The following is a 22,949-nucleotide window of genomic DNA, read 5'->3' as shown; positions in this document are numbered from 1 at the left end:
GATATGGCAGGTAGGCATTATCGCGTCACGTCGTTTGAATGTAGGTTTCGCATATCACTTGATTTAATTACAATAAAACTTTGAAGCCTGTAGATTGTTTTTGAATTGCCAAACGAACCGAAAGTCAGTTTGTTTACAGTTGAGTTAAGTTTGATTAGATTTTTATATACATACTATACAGCGAAAAAAAAACCTACTTTCTTATTTATTATTCATTGACTAACGCAACTAAGGAATCGATAAAACTTTTATCTATATTAGATTTAATATTATAGATGTACAAACTTGTTTTTCTTGGATTAAGGGTTTAGCGAAATGTATCGGCCGAAATAAATATTGTTATCATACAATTTTTTGTCCAAGTTATAGTCGAAAATGTCCGAGAATCTACAGGTAATAGTTCCAGTCTAAGAGCTAGCAACGTTTTTAAGAGATAATTTCAGGGTCTGTTCTCTTTCACATCTCTTTCACTTTCTCGGTCAGCTCCCGGCCCATCTGGGGGGCGGCAGGGGTTGCGTTTACCAGTGAGCACCGTACCTGTATAGGTAAAATACTGGATTTGTAAATTAATTAAGAATGGATAATTTTTTGTAAAGCCGATTTATTTGTCACCAGTCTCAGGATCGCGATGGTAACCTAAGTGTGGTGGTGTGGAAATGGTGGACCTAAGAAAAAACTATACACAAAATATTTTTTTTGCTTATATTTTAAAATCTCGTTTATACCAACTAGGGTTTAACTGGACTGGCCCTACTGCTGAACGTGGACTACGGACTATGGTCCTCAGCATTAAGCCTACTGACTGGCCAGAAGACATCCGGTCTTACCCAGATTGGTTACTCGCGTAACTGGGATAATTTTTCTTGAAAAATTTTTCATTCTTGTCATTTGGACAACCAGAATTTTAATCACAAACATAAATTTAGGATCATGCCCCAGCAGGATTCGAACACGCGACTATTAGGAGGACCGTCTCGTTGCCTAGACCACTACGCCAACCAAGTCGGCAAAATAGTTTTTATAATCCCATTTGTACATATTCTTGTCATGTTCAAGTCAATGATGAATCTCTTCAAGTTCAAAGAACGCCGTTCGAATGAATGAAACCATGCTGGAGCATTTCCAGATGGTTTCTCTGACCAAATGTAATCAAAATGGGACATATGTTTTAATCAAATTGATTTACATATATGTAGGAATAGTTTTCCTACCTATTTTATATTTAATATTTGGCCTCGATTTCGACGTACAGTCGTCTAACGTAATTGTATAATATTTTACATTGAAAATAATATTTTACGTCGTAGAACCGAGATAAAATTTATTTTAATTCTGGATAAAGATGTACGAATAGCAGCCGTTCCGTTCAAACAAACAATCGGGTCTACAGACTGCATTTTATGAGTTAACAATTTTATCACTGAACAAATAAGCCCGCTAAACCATAAAAATTGCACCAGTGGTTGTGGCTGGCGGTTTAATTTATATTTACTTAAAAAAGGCAAATCGTTCGCCAGCTCTATACTTTTAAGTTTAAATATTTATGAACGTTTTCTATTCGTATACGTGTCGAGTGAAACATGTATATCTACGTTAAATTTATCAATTGTCTATGTGTCAATCGGTCTGTAAGTGTTCGCAAAGAACGTGTCAGTTCGCACTAAGAATTATTTATAAATTATTCGGGGGTTTTCCGGAGGAAATTTGTTTGATTTTTAAACTTCTTGCGTGTTGTATATTATTATGTTTGAATTTGCCTTATCTTAAGGTATATATAAAAATACTTTCATATTTTTTATGGTGTTGTACATAATAACAACATTGTATATTTACAATAGACGGTGTTACTGTATATTAAATCGCCTTGAGTACATTTGTAATCAACTTCATGTTGAAGTCTCATTTTCAGAGTGCCATTTCATTGAGGTGCGAACAAGCATATTTTTCAATGCGTTGAAAGTCTGAATTTGTACCTAATAAATAGCATTTAAGAGAAGCTTCATTTTTTACTTCAATTTCAAGAAAAATGCTGTTGAAGGTTTTTGTATTCAGAGTGAAGTTTATACCAACCATTTTTTAAAAATTAATTACATATTACGTTAGATATGCTTTGCACAATTTACAAATTAATTTATTACTGCTGTTCTGTTGTAGTTGCATTAATACACAAGAAAGGCGGATATGCGATTAATACATCAGTATGTATTTCCCAAATTAAAATAAAACTAAACTACTTAAGCTAAAGTTAAGAATGTACTTGTACACTAAACAAGTTCGTGTAGTTTGGTTCGCTTCCATCTTTTGATTTCCTGCGTGTTTTCCAGTAGTATGTATTTCCAGTTGTACCTTATTTCAAGTTTTAATGCGAAATCTTGGATCACTTTATAATTTCATTTGATCTCGCGATCATCGTGGAGCTCTTCGTAGATAAGCATTGGTAATTAATCGTAGAACTTTGTTTTGGATACGTTGGATTACTAGTTGGTTTGATGTTTTAGTGCAATCCCATATTTGCACCACATAGGTCCAAGTTAGCTTTATGATTGACTAATTAATCAATCTGATCTGATATTAGGTCAAGTTGAGAGTATCTTCCGATTAACCACTACAGTTACTTGACTTTTAGTCTAATCTGTTCTACTTTTTGTCTAACATGATATTTCCAATTTAACCTACTGTCGGCATATGTTCCGAGGTTGCTATTTAGCTGACTCTGCTTGAGCAGTCGGGCACCCGTCAAGTAATATACTTAGGTTTTCGTCGTTTTGTCGTAATGTATTTGTATTTATTTATTTATCTCCTGTATTTTCCATTTTCTAGTACATTTGTAAATCTTGTTGACAGTTACTTGTACATTTTCTACAGCCTTAGATAGAGATATATACATGAAGAAAAGTCATTAAAAATTAATTTGGGGGCCTATATTATGTTAATTCACTGTTTGATACTTTGTTCAAATACTTTGTTCAAAATAAGTGCCACATTTTTTATAGGAATTCACTTATTTCTTTTGTATTAGTGTCTTTCATTCCTAAACATATTAAAACTGGCACAGTCAGCAGGATACTCTAAGACTTGAATACAGGTATTGTCTGATGATTGTTGTGAAGTTAGTTAAAATATCCGTTAGTTTACTGAAGGTAGACTAAACCAGTAAAGCTTGGAAAACTTTGGAAATTCTTATTGTTGCGAAACGTCTTTTGCGGTTAAATGACTGAGTGTAGCCTCTGTTCATTTCGGATTTATATTTTTTCAATTCAATGAATGTCTGTTAATGGTCAAAGACAGTGAATTGATGAATTTATTGTTAATATTTCGAAAACTAAAACCAGTTTGAAAAATGGACTGGTGAACTGCATTCAGCGCACTATTTAATTTATAAACAGCTTTTGGTTGCTCAAGTCCAAAACCGTGTATACTTATGCCATTTAACACCAAATAATAATAAAATATAATAAAATAAATTTGATCCTAGTATATATTATGTGGGTAATAAATAATTTTACAGTAGTTTTCATAATACAAGTTTAAGTTATCATATTAATCTCTATTATATTATCTATAATCTCTCATGTTCTATTATATCCTATACTATTTCATATTTATTTTTGTTGTGGTTTTCCTCATTAGATATTTGACAGAGATATATTGGTTAAATGTGATATGTGACATTTTTATGACGATTATATATTAACTAGATTATTTAGCATCGTTATTCAAATATTGACTCTTATGTTTTTTATATATACATTGTATGCATGCTTACACGTTTGCTGAGTAGGAAACTATATTTTAAATACTAATATTGACTTAAATGGTATTGGATCTGGGAAAAAGTTCATGGCGCTTTTTCATAAAAATAACTGGCTTTCTTATAACGCACAGTGTGATGTACCATGGACAAAATTAACTAAAAATTTTTAAATTTTAGTATTTTTATTGGTGTTTGGTTTACTATCTGTCCAACTAAATAACATAAAATCATCACTTTATCTTGGTTGGTCACGCTTTTGTTTAGAAACGATTCTAAACTTGTCACACATGTCAATATCAGCCAAGAATTGCGTTTATATCAAGTGTTGTACCCTACATAAATAGAAATGACTTCTTTTCAAGTTGGTACTTTTTTCAGTTTAGAAATATCTAGCCAAATTTATGTAAATCTTCCAGCATTTTAAACTATGTTCGAGTTTAAAAAAAATTCATTTGCGACACATCTAAGATTTTTCAATAAACTATTCATAAACTAATTTACCATTTCCAAAAAAAAAATTGAATTGCGGTGTGCTGCGATTAACAGAGTTTTATTTTTTTTAATGGCGGGTGTTACAATAAAAAATAAATATTTGTACAGACTTTTTAATAGGTTAGAAACTCCAAAAGGTCATCGAAAACGGTCGATTAATGAAAAAATATTGCCACTTCTTAATTCCGAATGTTGTTCAAATGTTTGAAAGATAAAATAATTAATTGTAGTAAGGTTCTTGTGTTAAGAATGGCTACTAAATATGAGAAAGTATGTCGTTCTCGCAGGTGACTTTTAGTAATTTACAAGAAACACCATCTTTTGATATAAACCACGGGTTATTTTTGGAGACGTCTCAATTAAAACAAAAAGAAGACGCGCAGCTGAGTTAGCGGACGGAATCCTAGAGGAGCTACAGTTTGATTCACACGCGCTTTCGGGAAGCAATTGGGTTCAATCTATAATACCTTATTCAGTATTATATTATCAATATTTAATCAATATATTGACATAAAATTTTACTTATTATACACTTAAGACAATTTTTTTAAACTTGTAATTGGAAAAATATGTATTTTTTCTTGCAAACTATTTGTAAATACAGGTATTTTTAAACTTATTTTTAATCTTTCGTCATGAGCATTCCGGCTGCTGCGCCCTCTAGCGAACATTAGAAAACCTTAAAATATTTCCAGGTTTTTCTTTTGGCCGATTTAGATATATTACATTTTTTGAAGTGTTTTGCTATGTTCGTAGCATTTTTGCATAGCATTATATTTTATTCGCTCTTTGTTGAATTGAAAACCAACTGATACTTATCAAGAGTGTTGAGCAAATAGAAATAATTTAATGATCTTCGATGGATCAAAATAGAGGAACTCGAAAATTTATATTGTTTTGGGTGACCGTTAAATAACTCAGACATCCATCTATTCAGTGGCGCATCAATATATTTGGATTCATTCGGATTTATTCGATATTCAATATTATATAGGTAAATAACTATAGAAATCCTTTTGAAAGGAATAAAAATGTTAACAACAAAGTTGTTGTAAATAAATTGAAATTAATAAAAACAATTTTTAAAATAATTTCAGAGATTTTAGTTGAAGGCATGTACATAAAATCAACCTTTTATATCTCTAAATCCAATAAACCTGTAATAAACCATTACGTTTGATGCAATATACATTAAATTCATTCCGGTAGGTTAATCTTCATTATTTCATATTAAAGATCAATTTACGGTAGCTCGTACAAAAGTATGAAACGAACAATTTTAGATATTAAATAATAACTCTTAAAATAACACTCATTAGTGATCGTTATTAAGTGTACTTACCGACCATTAATATAGGTGGAAGGCAAAATTGGACTTACCTAAAAAAAGGAAACTTGTTTATAGTAAATTGAGTATAAAACGAAAAACATGGAAGATTATTAGTGGTAATATATAGGGCGTTACGATAAACATAAGGATGTATTTTATTTTATGCCGTCATGTATTCTACGTATATTTAGGTGTTACCTTTAAATATTGTAAAATTGAATTAATTAACAGGTAGTTTACCAACCTAGATATTTTTAATTGAGTAAATTAAATATTAATACATTTATTATGGATACATGCTTTGTGTATGTAAGAATATATTCTTGAACATTTAGTATGTAACATAAAAAGAACGCTACATTTTACAACATATTGAATAATATTTTAAGATAATACTAGTATACGAAATTTTCTCCAAAATATAATTTTTCTTTTTGTAGTACAAATATGTGTGGCACTAAAAAAAAGACACCTGACTGGTAACGTCTTTTATAATTTGCATAATGTATAATGTTATATTATAAGATTGGAATACAACAATATGTAAGAAGAACTTTAATTTTTTTTTGTATGAGCTATATATATATTATGAGCATTATACAGTCATTGGTAGTGAAAACTAGATCCATTTGTATAACTCGATGAAAAATAAATTGTAGACACCGCTTGACTATATTTCAATATAGCAGGGTATCTGAATATTTACGGCAGAAATACTGAATATTTTTCAGTGAACAGAATTGATTGGATTGAGCTGGGCTCTCAAGAAAGAAGACATACATAGAAACATTGAGAAGTCTTAAACTTTATACTGATCCTTATCCTGTTTGTTTAAGAAGATGAGGATTGTTTAAGAGGTCTAAAAATAGCATTAGTTGTATTTACCAAATTTTATAGAGAATGAACTTAATCAGCTCAGATGTGTCCTTTTTGAATATGGATACAAATTGAGAGATGTACACCAAAAGGCCCTAGCCATTTCATAAATCTAGAATCTCATTATCATTTTCAGAGAAAACATTGAGAACATTTAATACATCATTTCAGCATATTCAGATATCAACAAGTACACCTTAATGATTATAAATATCACAGAATATTAAATAAGCTAGAAAATACTAACAGAAAGATAATATTTATAGACTATAAATATGATAATAGAAATAGAATATATGAATATGATAGATTCTGAATTAACTAATATATTATTTCATGATATAAGCTGAAATAAAATATAATATGTCTGTATATTAGAGAATAGTTTTCAGTTTATTTATTAAAAATCATTTTATATGAAGTTTATTTGTATTCTTAAAATTTCAAGTTAGATAATCAAACTAATCAACAACATTTCAAACACCTATAATGCAACTCATACTGGAAATAAAAAGATAAAAGAAGCAGTTTTAACAGACTGGAAGCCAAGAACACTGGCGCTAGACCAATAAGCTAACATTGAGGAAAAAGACTTACGTATAGTCGTTTGGAATGCTAGTTATATTTTAAACACAATGGATAGTCTTATATAAGTATTCTTAAATACCCAATATTAAGATGAATGCTTTATCTCTGTGACGTATATCATAAAATAATATTGCATTAATCTAATAGGGTAGAAAATAATAAACCATTATGAAGAATATTATTAACAGTTAACAGTAATTACACACAGTAATTAACAGGAATAAAATGAACTAACTTTTGAATACTATTACTACTAACTACTGCATACATAACCACTTGGGACAAAGATTTATTGTTACAGTGCGACAGTGCCATTAGAAGAACAAGTTGAAAACTGTGCAAGGCTTGTCTAGCAGAACAGCAGACTAAAGGTGTACATTATTTAACAACGGGAACTTCATACTACGGACAAGGACATATTTAAACAGCATAAAATAACCATATTAAAACTTACTGGCTTGTAACAAAAATTCAGGTGGAGGCATTTTCAGGAAATATATTTTTATATGCTATTTTAACTATATTATTTCATTTTGAAGAAAAAATATTAAGATTACTGTGTAATATAAGTTTTTTTAAGTGTGAATATTGTCTGCGACGTTGGACAATAATTGTGTTAGTTCTGGTATAAATATTTTGTTATGTGACAATATTAGCACATAAATATTTACTTCTTGTATCTTCTGGTATACGTTTTCGTAGGAGTAATATCGAAGGAGTTTAATTCCATTCAATTTATTTACCATAAAACTGAAAAAGTATGCATAGTGCCTAATGTATTTTATATGACTTTTGCTTAGTTTAAAACTACTTAGATTAAGACATTGTGAGTTGGTTCACAAGCAAGAAAAAGCTTTCAACAATATGCTTCAATCAGTGAAAAATATATGGTGAATTGAGTTGTTAGTTATTTTATTAAAAGTCACTTAAATATATTAGCTGGTTATTACTAAATTATTATCAGTATGTTGAAAATATTTAAAATTACGAACACATGCGTATGTATATGTTATAGTATACGATACCGCAAACACAAATAAATGTCATTGGCGCTAACGGCACGAAGACCAAGACGTTTTTATATGGGAAACACATATTTCAATAATCAGCGCCTGACGTTTTTTTCTTTCTTAACAAAGATTATTAATTTCTCTACCTACAGCAGGATTTCTTTATTATTTATTTGATTCAGGTGCACCAACGAATGTGCGATGCATGAATAATTCCTTCCAAGCCAGTGGCGATTCGTTAAAGCAAAACCGCGATAAATGATCATTTAGAGCATTAATTAAACATTCTATAATATCTGATTCCAGTTTTTGTTCAAAGCAGCCGCCTGATGTAAGTATACACATACAGAATGCAGACATTTCTATGAAATATAGCTTATTAGTCGCACTAAGAGGAATTAATTAATCAGGTGCACTGAAACCAGCTTCTTTTCTTCGATTTTTCTTTGGTACATTTTAAATTGGCATCGATTCGGGGTTAATTAAATTCAAATTGTTCATTTCGCTTCACGTCTAACGTAATTTTCATATAATAATTAAGAAACAGGTTAATATTTCCGTTGCAGTCGAAAATACATTAAAAAATCATGACACATAAAAGTTAACAGCACTCGGTCGTTTTGTGTTGAGGAATAAATGGAATTTATCGTGGAGAAAATGCTAATAATTTCCGTGTTAATGAATACGTTTTACCTCAATTTATATGTACCATTAGCAGCTCTCGAAGATATTTAGAAACATTATCAAGTAAACTGTTTATATTCAGTAATAATGTTATCAGTTTTATGTCAAGTGATTGTATGAATCGTATTTCGAAAGTCCTAATTTTTCTTTCCTGTTATTTACAGTTTGGTATAATCTATATTTGGAAATCGAGCACGTTTATCATTTAACTTTGTATCATATCATGGCTCGACTGATTATATATAGATCAAAAATGCTGAGATGCTTTTATAGAAATGCTTTTGACATAAGAGATGCTATTTGTATTTCTCCAGTCACAGCATCAATAAACCTACAAATCCACCTGGAGCAAATACAATTATGGTTGAAGACATGGTGCATTAAAGCCAATGAATCAAAATCCACGCATATAACGTTTACCCTGCGTAGAAGAACATGTCCACCAGTAAATATCAATCATCGTCAACTCCCCCAAGCAGAGCATGTTAAATATCTTGGTATGCATTTAGATCGACGCCTAACCTGGAAGAAGCACATACTCTCTAAACGGAAACAACTAGGACTAAAATTATATCAAATGTATTGGCTCATTGGGCGCAAATCCAAGTTATCATTAGATAACAAGGTATTGCTGTATGAGTCTATACTCAAGCCCATTTGGACATATGGAATTCAACTATGGGGTACCGCTAGCAAATCTAATATATCCATCATTCAACGGTTCCAAAATAAGGTGTTGCGTGCCATTGTTGATGCTCCGTACTATATTTCAAATAAAGTGATACAACGCGATATTCCTCTAGAACCTATAACGAGTGTAATCCAACGTGTTTGCGTGAAGTACTTCGAAAGAGTGTCAGTGCATCCCAATGTACTCGCTAATCAGCTAAATATGCGACGTGATAGTGAAGTGCGTAGACTAAAACCTTTAACACCACCTGATCTGATTACTGGACATATGTAGAGTTTAGAATAAGCATTAGAATAAGACTAATTAATTAAGATAATATTTTATACAGAAGATTGCTTAATGAAGTGATTTTCTACATGCCATGTATATATAATATAAACAGAAGAAATACTTATTGCCAATAGGGCAGATTGTGGACTCACGAAGAGTAATAAAAAAAAAATTTGTATTTCAGGTCTTGGTAACACAGGTCCAAAAATTTGTTGTTATTGTTTCAGAATACATCGTTGCTGTATGGGATCTGATAAACCCAGACAATCATGTGGCAAAATTGATCTTTGTGCATTATTATGACAAGCATCTATAAGGTGCTTTACGCTGATTTGGTGAAAAATATATGTTTGCGTTGGATCCTGTAGAAATCTGACAAATGATCAAATAATGACATATGTTAATTGGTACAAAGAAATATAAAAAAAATGTTCAACGCGCATTAGAGGCTGTTTATAATATCTACTCAGGTGATGAATCATGGATATATATTTGTGAGTTCGAAACAAAAAAAAGTTGACTGTATGTTTCATCCAAGACCAAAACAAACATTTTTCGGACGAAGGATATCGTAGAAAATTGTTGCTAGTATCTTTGGCATAACTAGTTATGACACTAACAGTGGCATTAGAGCAATGTTCAATGGACAATTCTGAATGGTATACGACGTATACGAATTTGTATCTTAACAGGTCAATTGAAACGTCCCCAGCCTGACACATAGATGGCGTTACTAGAATTAAATAGATATGTTTTTGGTTATCCCTATACCTCAAAAGATGCGTGTATAAATTTGACTGCTGCATAAAATGCAGTAAATTATAGCATTTTGAGTGAAGCAACTTTTGTTATTGCGAAAAAAAAATGGTTAAAAAGGAATTTCGCGTGTTGATAAAATATGGTTTTTGGAAGGGAAAAAATAGTTGAAGTGAAAACTTGATGCCGAGTTTCCGGACACTGCCCCAGGAAAATCAATCATCAAGGATTGTTATGCTATGTTTAGACGTGGTGAAATAAACACCGAATACGTTGAACGCAGTTTTAAAAATCCACAAAATGATTTGAATTGCCGTAAATTGAAACTGAGTGAAATAGCAGATGTTCTAAAGATATCAATTAAACTTGTACATCATACCATTCACGAATATTTGTGTATGAGAAAGCTCTGTGCAAAGTGGGTGCCGCGCGAGCTCACTTTTGACCAAAAACAACGATGAGTTGATGATTCGAAGCAGTGTTTGAAGATGATACCTTGATAAAGGAAGGACCATCAACAGCAAAGATAAGCAGTAGAAATAAAAGTGCTGCTTCACCAAAACAATACACCGTATCACAAGTCAGTGAAAACGATGGCTTAAATCTATGAATTGGGCTTCAAATTCCTTTCCCATCCACCGTATTCTCTAGATCTGGCCTCCAGCGACCATTTCCTGTTCTCAGATCTCAAAAGAATGCTCGCTGGGAAGAAATTTTCGTCGAATGAAGAGGTGATCGCCGAAACTGAGACCTATTTTGAAGGACAAATCGTACTACAAAATGGTATCGAAAAGTTGGAGTGTCGCTATAATCAGTGTATCACCCTTGAAGGGCATTATGTTGAATAAAAAAAAATCAGTTTTGCAAAAAAAAATGTGTTTAACTATGGTAGGTCGGGGACTTTTCAATTGACCTGTTAAAGGTATTGGAGAATATTTTGATAAAATCGAAGAAGTGGCAAATTATTTTCAATCAGGACAATGCAAGCGGTGCGTATATTGGCAATTTCTTGATTGTGCAACAAATAAGGAAAAAATCAAAATCTTTACAATGGATGGGCTATCAATATCATATCTCGTATATTCACTGACTCGTATATTCATTGATATCGTCAATTTTGTGGAAGTAATTTTGGTCCAAAATTGAAATAATTAGCTGAGTTACCGAAATTAGAGGAGCATTTGCTTCAAATAATGGGTTTGGAAACCATTAGAATTGATCTCCATAATTTCGTAGAAGAAAATGAGGTTAGTAGTTGAAATAATCAGCCGAATTAACGAAACTAGAAAAACATTTGCTTCTTCAAAATAGCAGTTTAGGGTAGTGATTCGAATTGATATCCATAATTTTGCAGAAGAAAATATTGTGAATGCTTGAAATAACCACACCAATTGGCGAAATTAGAGAAATATTTGCTTGTTCAAAATGGTGGGTTTGGGAAAAAGAATTTGGGTGGGTTAGTGAGCTTGAAGCATTCTAGAAACAAATTCTGCATGTCGCTCTTTGAATTTATATTAGAAATGAAATTCGAAATACAAAAATAATGGTTTATATATCTTTTAAACAAACTTTAAATTTATTCAGAGATCAACTTTCTGTGTTAAAGACGACTTTTTAGAGGGAAGATTCCACATGGAAGTTAACTACCTTGATTTTGGTTTCGCCAATATTTTTAAATAAAAATTCCTTAAACATCATCACTTAAGTCTATGCTTGTAAATAATTGGTTTTAATAAGGAACAATTGAATGACCAAGTTTAGGGAAGTATGTTATTATACTAAATGCAGAATAATCTACATTAAATAAATATCTCTGTATATAACATGTTAATATTATCTACAAAGCTATTTTGAGAAAACAGAACTGTACTCAATTGGAACTGATTTACACAGTATTATATACAAATTAATAATTGGTATAAAATATAGCTTTAGGTCAGTTTTAATATATAACTTTCGAAAAATAAGAAAGGTAAAATCGAAAAGTTCGATACTGAGTTGGAAAGTAGCTCTATATCGTCAACCAACTACAACCAAGATCTATTTCAGATAATCTATCAACAATTGTACGAATAACTTTACCAAAGTATATCATTTAGTGGACAAGAATGCAGGTAATTTACACTGCTGCATGATAATTCTTAACACCCATGTTGTTTGCTATAACTCTGAAGACAATCTAGATTTTGGGTTTACAGAGTGACAGATTTACTTGACTCAGTATATTTTAGAGGTAAAGTGTTTAACACCGAATGTCAGTTTTTATCTACTAGAAGACTGTATATTTCAATATGAAATCAAAAAATTATGGATAATATTTTCAAGATTAAGTTTATTATTCTCCATTTTGTATATGAAATAAGTTTGCTAAAAATGTATGCGTCTAATTTATCACCAGTATACGAATGGTAGAGAACAGGGAAAGGGAAATAGTATTAACCCACCTTCTTAGGAGAACTAATGGAGATGAAAGAATAGTCAGAATTATTGCCACTAATAAGCCGAGTTTAATAGCCATCTAGGAAATGTTTTTATAACCAGTTATACAATTAATAAAGGTAAAGTTACGTTACCCGACCTACTATAGATGCAACTGTATTTTATAAATGTAAAGTGCTTAAAAAGTTAATAACAAGGAATAAAAGTATTAAAATCATTAAAAATAAACACGCATTTATAATCAAGCATTAAACCTTATAATTTTACATCATTAACAATAATAATAATTAACAAGTTCCATATATAACAGAAATAAATTATTTAATACATTCCGGGAAAATAGTGGTACTCTTTTTCTTGAAACTGCTATAGTAATAACGCATCTAAGCCATATATTAAGAACATATTAAATAAAAGTCGTCGAACGACCTCATTCTTGAATATAATTAACAATGAAAGGTGGTAAGAGATTAGTTAGTAAACCAGTTTTTTATCTTTATTATAAATTACCGGCAAAGATGCAGCACCAATAGTGAGCTTTCGTGGAAACAATAACAATTACATATTGAACGTTATTTGCAGCAGGTGTTCCGTTTCAATTCCACGTTTCAACGTTCCCACATCTGTTTTATTTTTTATGGTAGCAGTTTTACATGCTGGGAATGATTTTACAATTGACAAGTTACGCAGTATGTGCAGATAATTAAATAGCGCTGCAACTGGATAAAAAGCACAGCTGTCATCAAATGCAGATTGCAGATGCTAATAGATTCCTTTATTATATATATATATATATATATATATATATATATATATATATATATATATATATATATAACATTATTTTTAGGATTTTTTTCAGGCTTTATTGCCTATACAATGTATTTTATTCAACGGATTGTCCATAGATAGCCGCTATTTTCCCCCATCTTTCAGACAATTTACGGTTTCCATTTTGAAAGAACCTTGGATCTCTTGAGACATATCAAGACTCATATCAAATGTCGAAATAATCATTTGAGAAACTGTTTTTAAAACGTATTAAACCATTTATAGAAATACCAGATTTCTAGTTTGGAGTTCGAAATCACCACTCGACAACAAGTGCACGGAGTAAAAGCGATTGTTGAAAAGGCATTCGAATAAAAATAGAGTCCTGCAGTATTCCTTGACGCCTCACAAGCTTTTTACCGGGCATGGAATTTTGAATTAATTTACAAAATGAGCGAATTTCTACTAAGCGGAATTACTGTTCACTGCCGGAGTCATATATTTTAAGATAATAAGATAAGAAGGTAATTAATAAGATAATTAAGATAATTTAGAGTCTCGTATGAAGAGACAATATCAACACTTAAAACTATTTTGGCTGGAGTTTCACATGGTAGAGTTTTGGGAGCACTCCTATATCTACTCCATACTGCTGATATCCCAAAAACAACCAAAAATAGTTGGAACATTTACCATCGGCACACTTATAATGGCAAAAGATACATCCTTGTCTAAGCGGTCAACAAGATAAATGGACTATGACATGGAAATGACAAAAACCTAATTATATCACTTGGCGGATGCCCTTTTGCGACATGTGGTCTTTGTTCGTATTCCGGCTGTTTTTTTGTGGAGAGCAAGCTGTTCCCACTAAATAAAAAGCATTAGCATGGATATTTGGCTTTGCTACCGGTTTTGATGCATGACCGGGTAGTTTCCATGGTTTGCTCACTTTAGATCATCATAATGGGCTCACTTTTCATGACCAGTAACAATAGAATGCTAGAATATTTCCGATTTTGCGGTTAAAACAGCATTTAGTACATGGCTAAAAGCCTTTCAATGTATCTTAGATTCAATTCATACGGTACAAAATACCCAAGCTTTCCTCCAAGCACGTTCTTAAAACAATTGAAAATGATTTATTTCGTTTCCCGCAACAATTCTGCATATTCTTCTTGTGTTTTATATGGATTATCAGAGAACAATGCCCTTTAGATCCTCGTCTTCGAGATTTTTTGAGTGTCCAGAAGTTCTTCTTCATTTCAAAAACCTCTAAACCGATATTTGCATGTTGAAATCGATGAAGCATGGTTGCTATAAGCTTCACTAAGCTTGTTGAGTGTTTCTCGCAAATTACGTTAATATCTCCTATAACTGACACACTCTCATAGTGCAACTATATATGCAATTTAAATATCCATACGCATATACTTTGTTAATAATATTTCTTATTTTAAAATCTATAATAATATATGTTCGGGTTAAAGTCAATGATTAAGATTGTAATTTTCACTTGGCATGGAATCTAAAAAAATCTATTTATCTATAAAATTATGATTCTAGTTTTATTACAGATTATTTTAGATTTTTATTGATTGATTTATAGGCCATTAAATAGCTTTTATTATGGCGCCAAATATGTAGACGAATGTGGGTTTTGTAACGCAAAAGATAATATTAATATAATAAGATAATGTTAATAGTGTTGGTCATGAGAGATTGAATATATTTTGGAATATTAGATAAAATACTAACGCTACTATCTAAACCATGTAAATAATTACTTAGATATGTTTATTAGAGGAATATTTCGAAAATAGGTGCAGATAAAATAAGAAAAAGGATGGAAAATATTATAAGTTTAATACAAGAACATTTCCATACCTGTTGGCAGCTGTCATCAGAAATGTTATTTTTTAGATTTTCCTGAAATATAATATAATCATTAGATATAAAACAGCTATAAATTAGCCGTGGCTATAAAAAAGCCTTATCATGTAATAATGAAGGTACAAAATTATCATAATTCATAATCCTAAATAGTTCTATGAAGTTTAATATGAAAAAAGCAAAATTTATGAAGAACTAATAATTTACCTGCCTTTTTTTCAATCACATATTATTTTTTAAGTAATTTCATATTTGTAACTTAAACAGGTAATACTAATATTATTAAGATAAAGAAAGCAATTTATCTGAGGAGAGGATGTTTTGTTCGATAATGTTGTTAAAAATTCTTAGAAAAGGAAAGCATCAATATTAAAATCAATATCATGCAATTAGATTCTTATTTATTTTTGAAAATCTTGACTTTCTGAGAAGAAAGCAATGAAAACACAGCAAAGAATAAAGGTTTAGCCTAAAAATATTTTGCGTACCTGTTGAACACTGTCATCAGCAATGATGCTATTTGGATTCTCCTAGAACATAATGATTAAATATAATTAGAAGACTCAACAGCAGTTTTAAAAAGTTTTATTGTGTAATACTGATGATGGTAATAAGTTGATTGAAATAGATGATTCCTTAGTGCTGCCGTTTTTTACTCAATATCAGTGTACAATATCTTCAGAAATTGGTATCAAACTCGTGTGCATCAATTAGAAGAAAGCTAATGCATATCCTTATAAATAAAACTGTTCTTTCATTAGATAATTTGAGTATTGATCTATTTATTGGTGGAATTATTACATGCGTCGAAAAATTAATTGATAATTCTAGAAAAACTGGAACTTGGAAAACCTGTCGCCTAAAAAAAGCGAATCATTGAACTTTTATCGTATCCGTCATACAGTCCAATTCCCTATGGAATTATTATTTATTATTCAATTTCTCCAAAATCTTAGTAAATAAGCAGTTTAATTCTAAAAAACTGTGAACTTAACTTTTATTATAACTAACTTTAGATCATTGGTAATCCAACTGTCTTTCCAATTATTCAATGGTTGATGAGTGTATTGAATAAAAGTAATGTTTGAAAAGCTTGTTATATTTCAAATTTTAAATAAATAAATTTCACGTTGGATCAACGAAGGAGTCACTAACAAATCATGTTAAATCTGATATAAAACGCCTCATCATCTCAATGGACAACTGTCAGCAAAATTAGCAATTTTGTAGTAGCGTACATATATTTTGGAGATAACAAGCGTTATTTCCAGAAAGTATTTTAAACTTGAAAAACAATTTATTTGCATCGATTTTTTGTAGAATTATGTATTAAGTCTGATGCAAGTGAGATAAATTGTCGTTAGTGGTAATGAAAGCATTAAAAACATTTAAACAGCAAAATTTAACGTAGAAGATAACGAACGAGCGGAAACCTGAAGGTACGAGGACGCAGAAGTGGTTAAAGTTAAAACCGAAACAAACTGTAATAATATAAAACCAAAAATTGGGTCGACTAGTATACACTTAAATGGTAAAGAATTTATCTGATGCCATAGCTGTATGCGGCAGCCCAATTATTGGTTTACAAAAAAGGAATTAGTGCTCCTAATTTTATACCTAATATAATAACGTAACAAGATAAACACCAAACATTGTAATATTTGGTGCTTGCGTGTATCCTGATATTTTTTTCATCTTAAACATGTGTTCATTTAGAAAAATTATTACAGTATAGATTAATCAAAATTGTTATATCATATACATTTCTCTATATTTTTGGCGCCAGTCAAAATATACCACAGATAATTATTCCTTTCCTTCTATGTTGAAACAGTTTGGAATATATTTTTTAGTTAATTCGTTTGATAACAATATTACTTCCTTTTGGATGTGTTCCTATTCTGTAAAAAGTTGATTCATCAATTATTAAGCTGCCTGAAAGTTCTTTGAGAGTTTTTCTCCCAATAAGTCCTGTAATTCAGACCTCAGACATTAAAATTACCACTTTTCAGTTGTTGAAACAATACTAACAATCAGGACATGATGGAGCAGCATCACCATAAGTTTCTAAATGCGAGTGATAGGTTTTTACAACAAATGTTTCTAAATTAAACGATAAAAGCAATGAATGTTTGTATATACTAAATAACTCAATAATACTAAATGAAAAACTGCGATTCATTAGGTCGCTCAATAGCTGTTACACACGGAAAACCTGCAAGTATCTAATTCATTAAAAATAGATTTACACGTGTACTATTGAATTCTTAACAAAAGCAAATTTAGGTTAAACATAATTGCGAGCAGAAAAAAAATACAATCCTACACGGGATTAGATTATGATTTGATCGTGTTGTGGCACATTAAAATGTTATTAATTCTTGGTACAAGATGAAACGTGCCGTAAAATCAATTTAGCTCGTTTGATGGGGGTCGGTAGTAGGCATAAATAAAGCCGGATTATCAATGCATGAAATTTCAAGGAGATTAGAACAAAGTACAGCTACCGTGTCACGAGTTTGGAGAGCTTCGTCAGACAAGGGTATCAGGAATCCGCAGATTTATTGAACTTATTCTATAGAGTTGGAACAGAGGGAGATTTGGAAAGGACAAAATATAATACCATCTAGTAAAATATAGTTATTGCGCTTTTGACAGAAATATATCGCGAACTATAATCTAAGTTGCTTGAATTCAAAAATCGCTTAAAGAGTATCGATTATCTCTATTTTCAGAGATACTAGTGAAAATATATCAGATCTTTCTCACTATACATTTTCAGTTATTCGTTTTATTATATTGGCACGTTTCTTAACGGCCTATGTTTGGCCAGAACCTACAAACCGTAGAGATTGTGGGTATTTTTGCTGGATTTGGTACTATAAAAGCAGGACTGCTAATAATATAAAAGAAACACTGAATTCGAATCCTCCATATGCTATTTGATGTATTCCACAATTCACATAGTCCTACTTCTCCCGTAATTTATTAGTTGGAAATACATAATAAAAATAGTATGGAACAAAATATTTTAACAAGCATTCAACATCTTATGACCCTGATTTTGAAAAAAATGGAACTAATCTCTTTGATTGAGCCAACCAGAGTTGTGTAATCTATTATGTATCAATAGGAACATCTACATGATGATCTTTATGTGTTTCCAAAGAAAAATATTCATCTCATGAGAGGTATAGATAGATACAACGACCTTAAAATTTTGTTTAAAATCAAAAAGCTACATTTAGTTAATTGAAAGTAATAAATTTGACATATGCGTTTTCATTAGACCAAAATTAGAAGAAAGTGACTTATAAAGTGAAGAAAACAATTGTTCTGAAATGTTATCAAGTAATAACAAAATAAGGATTTTTTATTATAGATTTTTCTAATTTCTAAATAAAACAGGACAATATGGATTATGTTCTATGGTTTTTTAAAAGCAATTCATGTAAGTTTCGATCTAAAACTAATATTTAAAGGAAATTATTTACTATTATTATTAAATTATGTTATTATAAATACAGACCATGGCTTTTTGCTGTAGGAAGTTAGATCTGTATTAAATTTTTTATAACGTAGGCCAACGCTAAGATGGGAAAAAAGTGGTGCAATTATCATAAAACCTGGACACTTCATGATTGGAAAAATGTGGTATGGTTCTATTCAACTTTTAACAAGTTAAACTATAATGACACTCTACTAACACCTTATTAATAAACAGATATTGTGTATGTCAGTAAAAGATTTTCTATTCGATATATGTATATATATATATATATATATATATATATATATATATATATATATATATATATATACCAGATAAAATATGTCGTGGGGAATAAATTGAAGGAAACAATGAAATTCCGTGTTAACTATGTCACCTTTTGTAAAGCATTCAAATATATAATAATAATAATAATAATAATAACATGTCTAAAGCATTGAGATAAAACCAAAGTAAAAAAGTAAAGGTAACTTGTTGATAAACTAATTGAATATACAATGTACTACCTCGCCCGCTGTATATACCAAACGTCGCTCCTTTTAGCTACCATATAACAAAAGCTACGTCGAATAGAAAATCTTTTAAAATTAAATATCATATCTAATAATACCTTCTGTGCTTTATTGTCAGTAATAAAACAATATATTAACTGAACAATCAGTTTCTACGAAATATGACACTATATTTAGCTTATCTCTGTGCGGGATAATATTTGAACTCAACAGATGCACGTCAATGGATAACAATTGCTTCATTTAGCATAGGTGTGGCGATAACTTACAAATTCGAATGCTAATTCAAGCCGCGGTAACAATCGCCGCATACTGAAAATTCAAGACGCAATAAAAAATTGTAAGGCGATACATACTTAACTTTGTGTATATAAATCGTTTTGTTGTTTTAAACATATACATACATGTATCTTTTTACGTATCCTACTGCTAACACATTTATTTTCTCATAGTTTAAATGAAAACCCAAAATTATTTGGATTAAACGACCTAGACTAGAAAGAAAATTAAAAGGCAATTACATTTTTTTATTATAGTTTAGAATTTCCTTTTTAGCACCTCGGGTTTACCTACTGCTTTACGTAGACTCTGAACCACGGCCCTCGGCATTAAGCCTACCGAATGATCAACTTAGAGATCATATCGGAAGATATTCGGTCTTACCCAGCCTAGTTACTGGCGTGATTGGGATTATATTATTTGTCAGATTTTATACTTTGCCCTTTTCAAACGTATATTTACGACCACGACCTAGTAGCATTCGAACCCGTGATTATCGCAACGTCCTGTCACCTTGACCACCACGCCAACTAAATTTCTAAGTATAAACCCGATGCTGTAGATTTCTGTGTTAAAAAAATATTGATAGAAAAAAGTTGCGCATAATCGTGTTTTGATCTGTTTTTTGATCATTTAATCAGTAATAATGAAAGTTTTTTCAAAAATGATTATTAAAGACAAGCCCCTGCCTGTATAATTATTGAAATAACAACTGGCTACTATTTAGAGAAATGATGGACAGAATAATTTCTCTAACTTTACCTTTAAAACCGAAGCCGCAGCAAAAAACATAAAAAGTATACCGGAGGTGACATGACATACGACTTCTAAAGTTAGGCACCTTCAAGAAAAAGCTATATGTCATGCACAATTCGAGACATACAAAATCGTTGATCCAAAGCCAACAAAACCAAGGAACACAATATACAACTCGAAAAATCTGACGCCAACTGAGGCTACCGATTATTTGTTATGGAAAGTAAGAAGAAAGCTAAAAAGGTCCCAGAAGTATATCCTACCTACTAAAATAACAATAATCGGCCTAGATTATTTTTTTTAGAAAAGGGTGACATTTTCTCTAATCACTTAAAAAAATTATTTAAGCATTTCCCGTCATTTTTTAAATGGTCCTAACCTATGCGAAAATTATAATAAAAAAATTGTTATCACTGAGAAAAACAATGACGAGAGACATTAATTGTAAAAAGCACTCAAATATGATTTAATAACCGGAAAACTTTTAAAAGAATTATTAGACAGGTATCATTCACTTATAACGCAATAGTATGAATCAGGATAGGGGGAAAGAAACAAGGGATAACCCAGAGGATGTGCTCTTCTACTGGACCATGAGTGTATTACCCATAACTTCCAAAGTTTTGAGAAATTATACCTAAAAAGGCTTTGTTAATTGAAAAAAAAATTAAGAGAATTAATTTGTGACTTTTTTGACTGATAAATAAAATAAATGGAGACATAAATGCCCCACGCTATATTTCGGCTGCATTCCTGGACATATCTCAGGTCTTTGATAAAGTAGAAAAAAGGTGCCAAATACTGCAATATTCCAAGATGACAATGAACCAATAGACACAGCTAAAGAACCTAATCTAGCCATTATGGGGAGTTTCAAAGAAAGAGTGAGAAGTAGATTCAGTAGATTATTGAAGGAATTGTTGCGAATGTTTAGGTACAAGAATTGAATAAAATTCCGTAGGACTACACATTTATTTCGCGAAGAATTGTAAGTATTAAAAAAAAAGGTGTCTTATTAATAGAAAAATATTGTGTTTATATCAGTCAGGTCTTTGCATTATTCTTTTAATCCTCCATATATCAGTAGTAAGAAATATAGTTAAAATGGTTAAAGTAATGAAAATGAAACTGTTAATATATTTTTACAGATTACTAATTTACTACTAAAGTATGAAACACATATATAATATCATAATTTTTAAGATATTCTTTATTTAAACTTAATATGCCAGTGCGCCTACCAGTGTGCCTAGTAGTAATATATCTAATAAGGTATAAACCATAGAGTAATATATAGAGTGTTAACTTAATGCAAATAATTTAAGAATTGTTTTGCATGGTCTCAGCAGGAAGAAGCTGAGAATGTCATTAAGCGAAATTTCATTGGTTGGTTTAAATTACCATTACAGGCACCTGTGATGAAAATAGTTCCTTAGAGGGCATTTCATTGGTCGACGATTTCATACACATCACGTGACTAACCTCTGACGTCACAATTTACTGACCAATTAAATTTCAAATAAAACCAAAATGTAATTTTTCAAGACCATTTATTTATATAAAATACTATATAAATACAAATAGTATACAATATCAAAAATATAAAATATAAGTATGTAATAAATAAATATAATATATACAAATAAAAAATAAAATATAAATATATAAATAAAAAATAATTAAATGCGGATATAAAAATGGCTGTCATCGAACTGAAAACATAACATATCTCGTGGCAAATATAATCAAAATTGTCTATAGCTATTTTCATATTTCTTTAGTGCTATCAATTCAAATAAGATGTATTAAAGTTTCTAGCTTTTTGTACCCTCATAATAAAAGCAGAGCGGCACAGTCTCTGTCTGTTAATATTTTACTTACTTGTTATACACAAAAATGTATTGAGGAAAATTATAATTATTTTTACAATGTTATGCTGAAAATTATGGAACGGATAATTAAAACAGTTAAATCGTATGATAAATACGTCAGAATGGAGAAAGCATAACAAAAAATAATACTTTAAAGAACAGCAACAAGAAATTAAAATGTATGATATATATCAAAATTACTGCTGTGCTCTTATTAGGGTAAAAACGAGGAGTTAAAAGGACAGCTTAAGCATCTATTAATAATGTAACAAAACAAGCAAGATAATCTCTTGTTTATAAGATCAAGCTAATCTTGTTGGTCTACAAATTGTATTATATTATTTTGTATTAAAATATTTTATTAACATCCTTTTTTAAAAGGTTATCTCTGTTAAGGAGCCTTAAGTCAAAATATTAATTATAAGTATCTTAACTAATAAACATTTGTTTCAAGTAAATGAACCCC

General features: G+C 30.5%; 1 protein-coding gene across 2 annotated transcripts in view; it reads right to left on the bottom strand.

Annotated features, from left to right (window-relative positions):
* Positions 1–22,949, bottom strand: part of LOC143192959 (uncharacterized) — a 474,490-nt gene that overhangs the window by 167,446 nt on the left and 284,095 nt on the right. Inside the window, exons 23-24 of one of the 2 annotated variants that reach the window (XM_076398837.1) lie at positions 16,043–16,084; positions 15,549–15,590 (exon numbers count right to left, since the gene is read on the bottom strand). The exons of the other annotated variant lie outside the window; for it this stretch is intronic. Of the exons in view, the coding sequence (XP_076254952.1) occupies positions 15,549–15,590; positions 16,043–16,084 (84 nt within the window). The remainder of the gene's footprint in view (positions 1–15,548; positions 15,591–16,042; positions 16,085–22,949) is intronic. 2 annotated transcript variants of the gene reach the window in all.

The sequence above is a fragment of the Rhynchophorus ferrugineus genome, unplaced genomic scaffold (assembly GCF_030347505.1).
Source record: "Rhynchophorus ferrugineus isolate W39M unplaced genomic scaffold, kcgeb_rfMv2 rfM3, whole genome shotgun sequence".
NCBI lineage: Eukaryota > Metazoa > Arthropoda > Insecta > Coleoptera > Curculionidae > Rhynchophorus > Rhynchophorus ferrugineus.
Note: the sequence above shows the minus strand (reverse complement) of the source record. Positions and strands in the feature narration are given on the sequence as shown.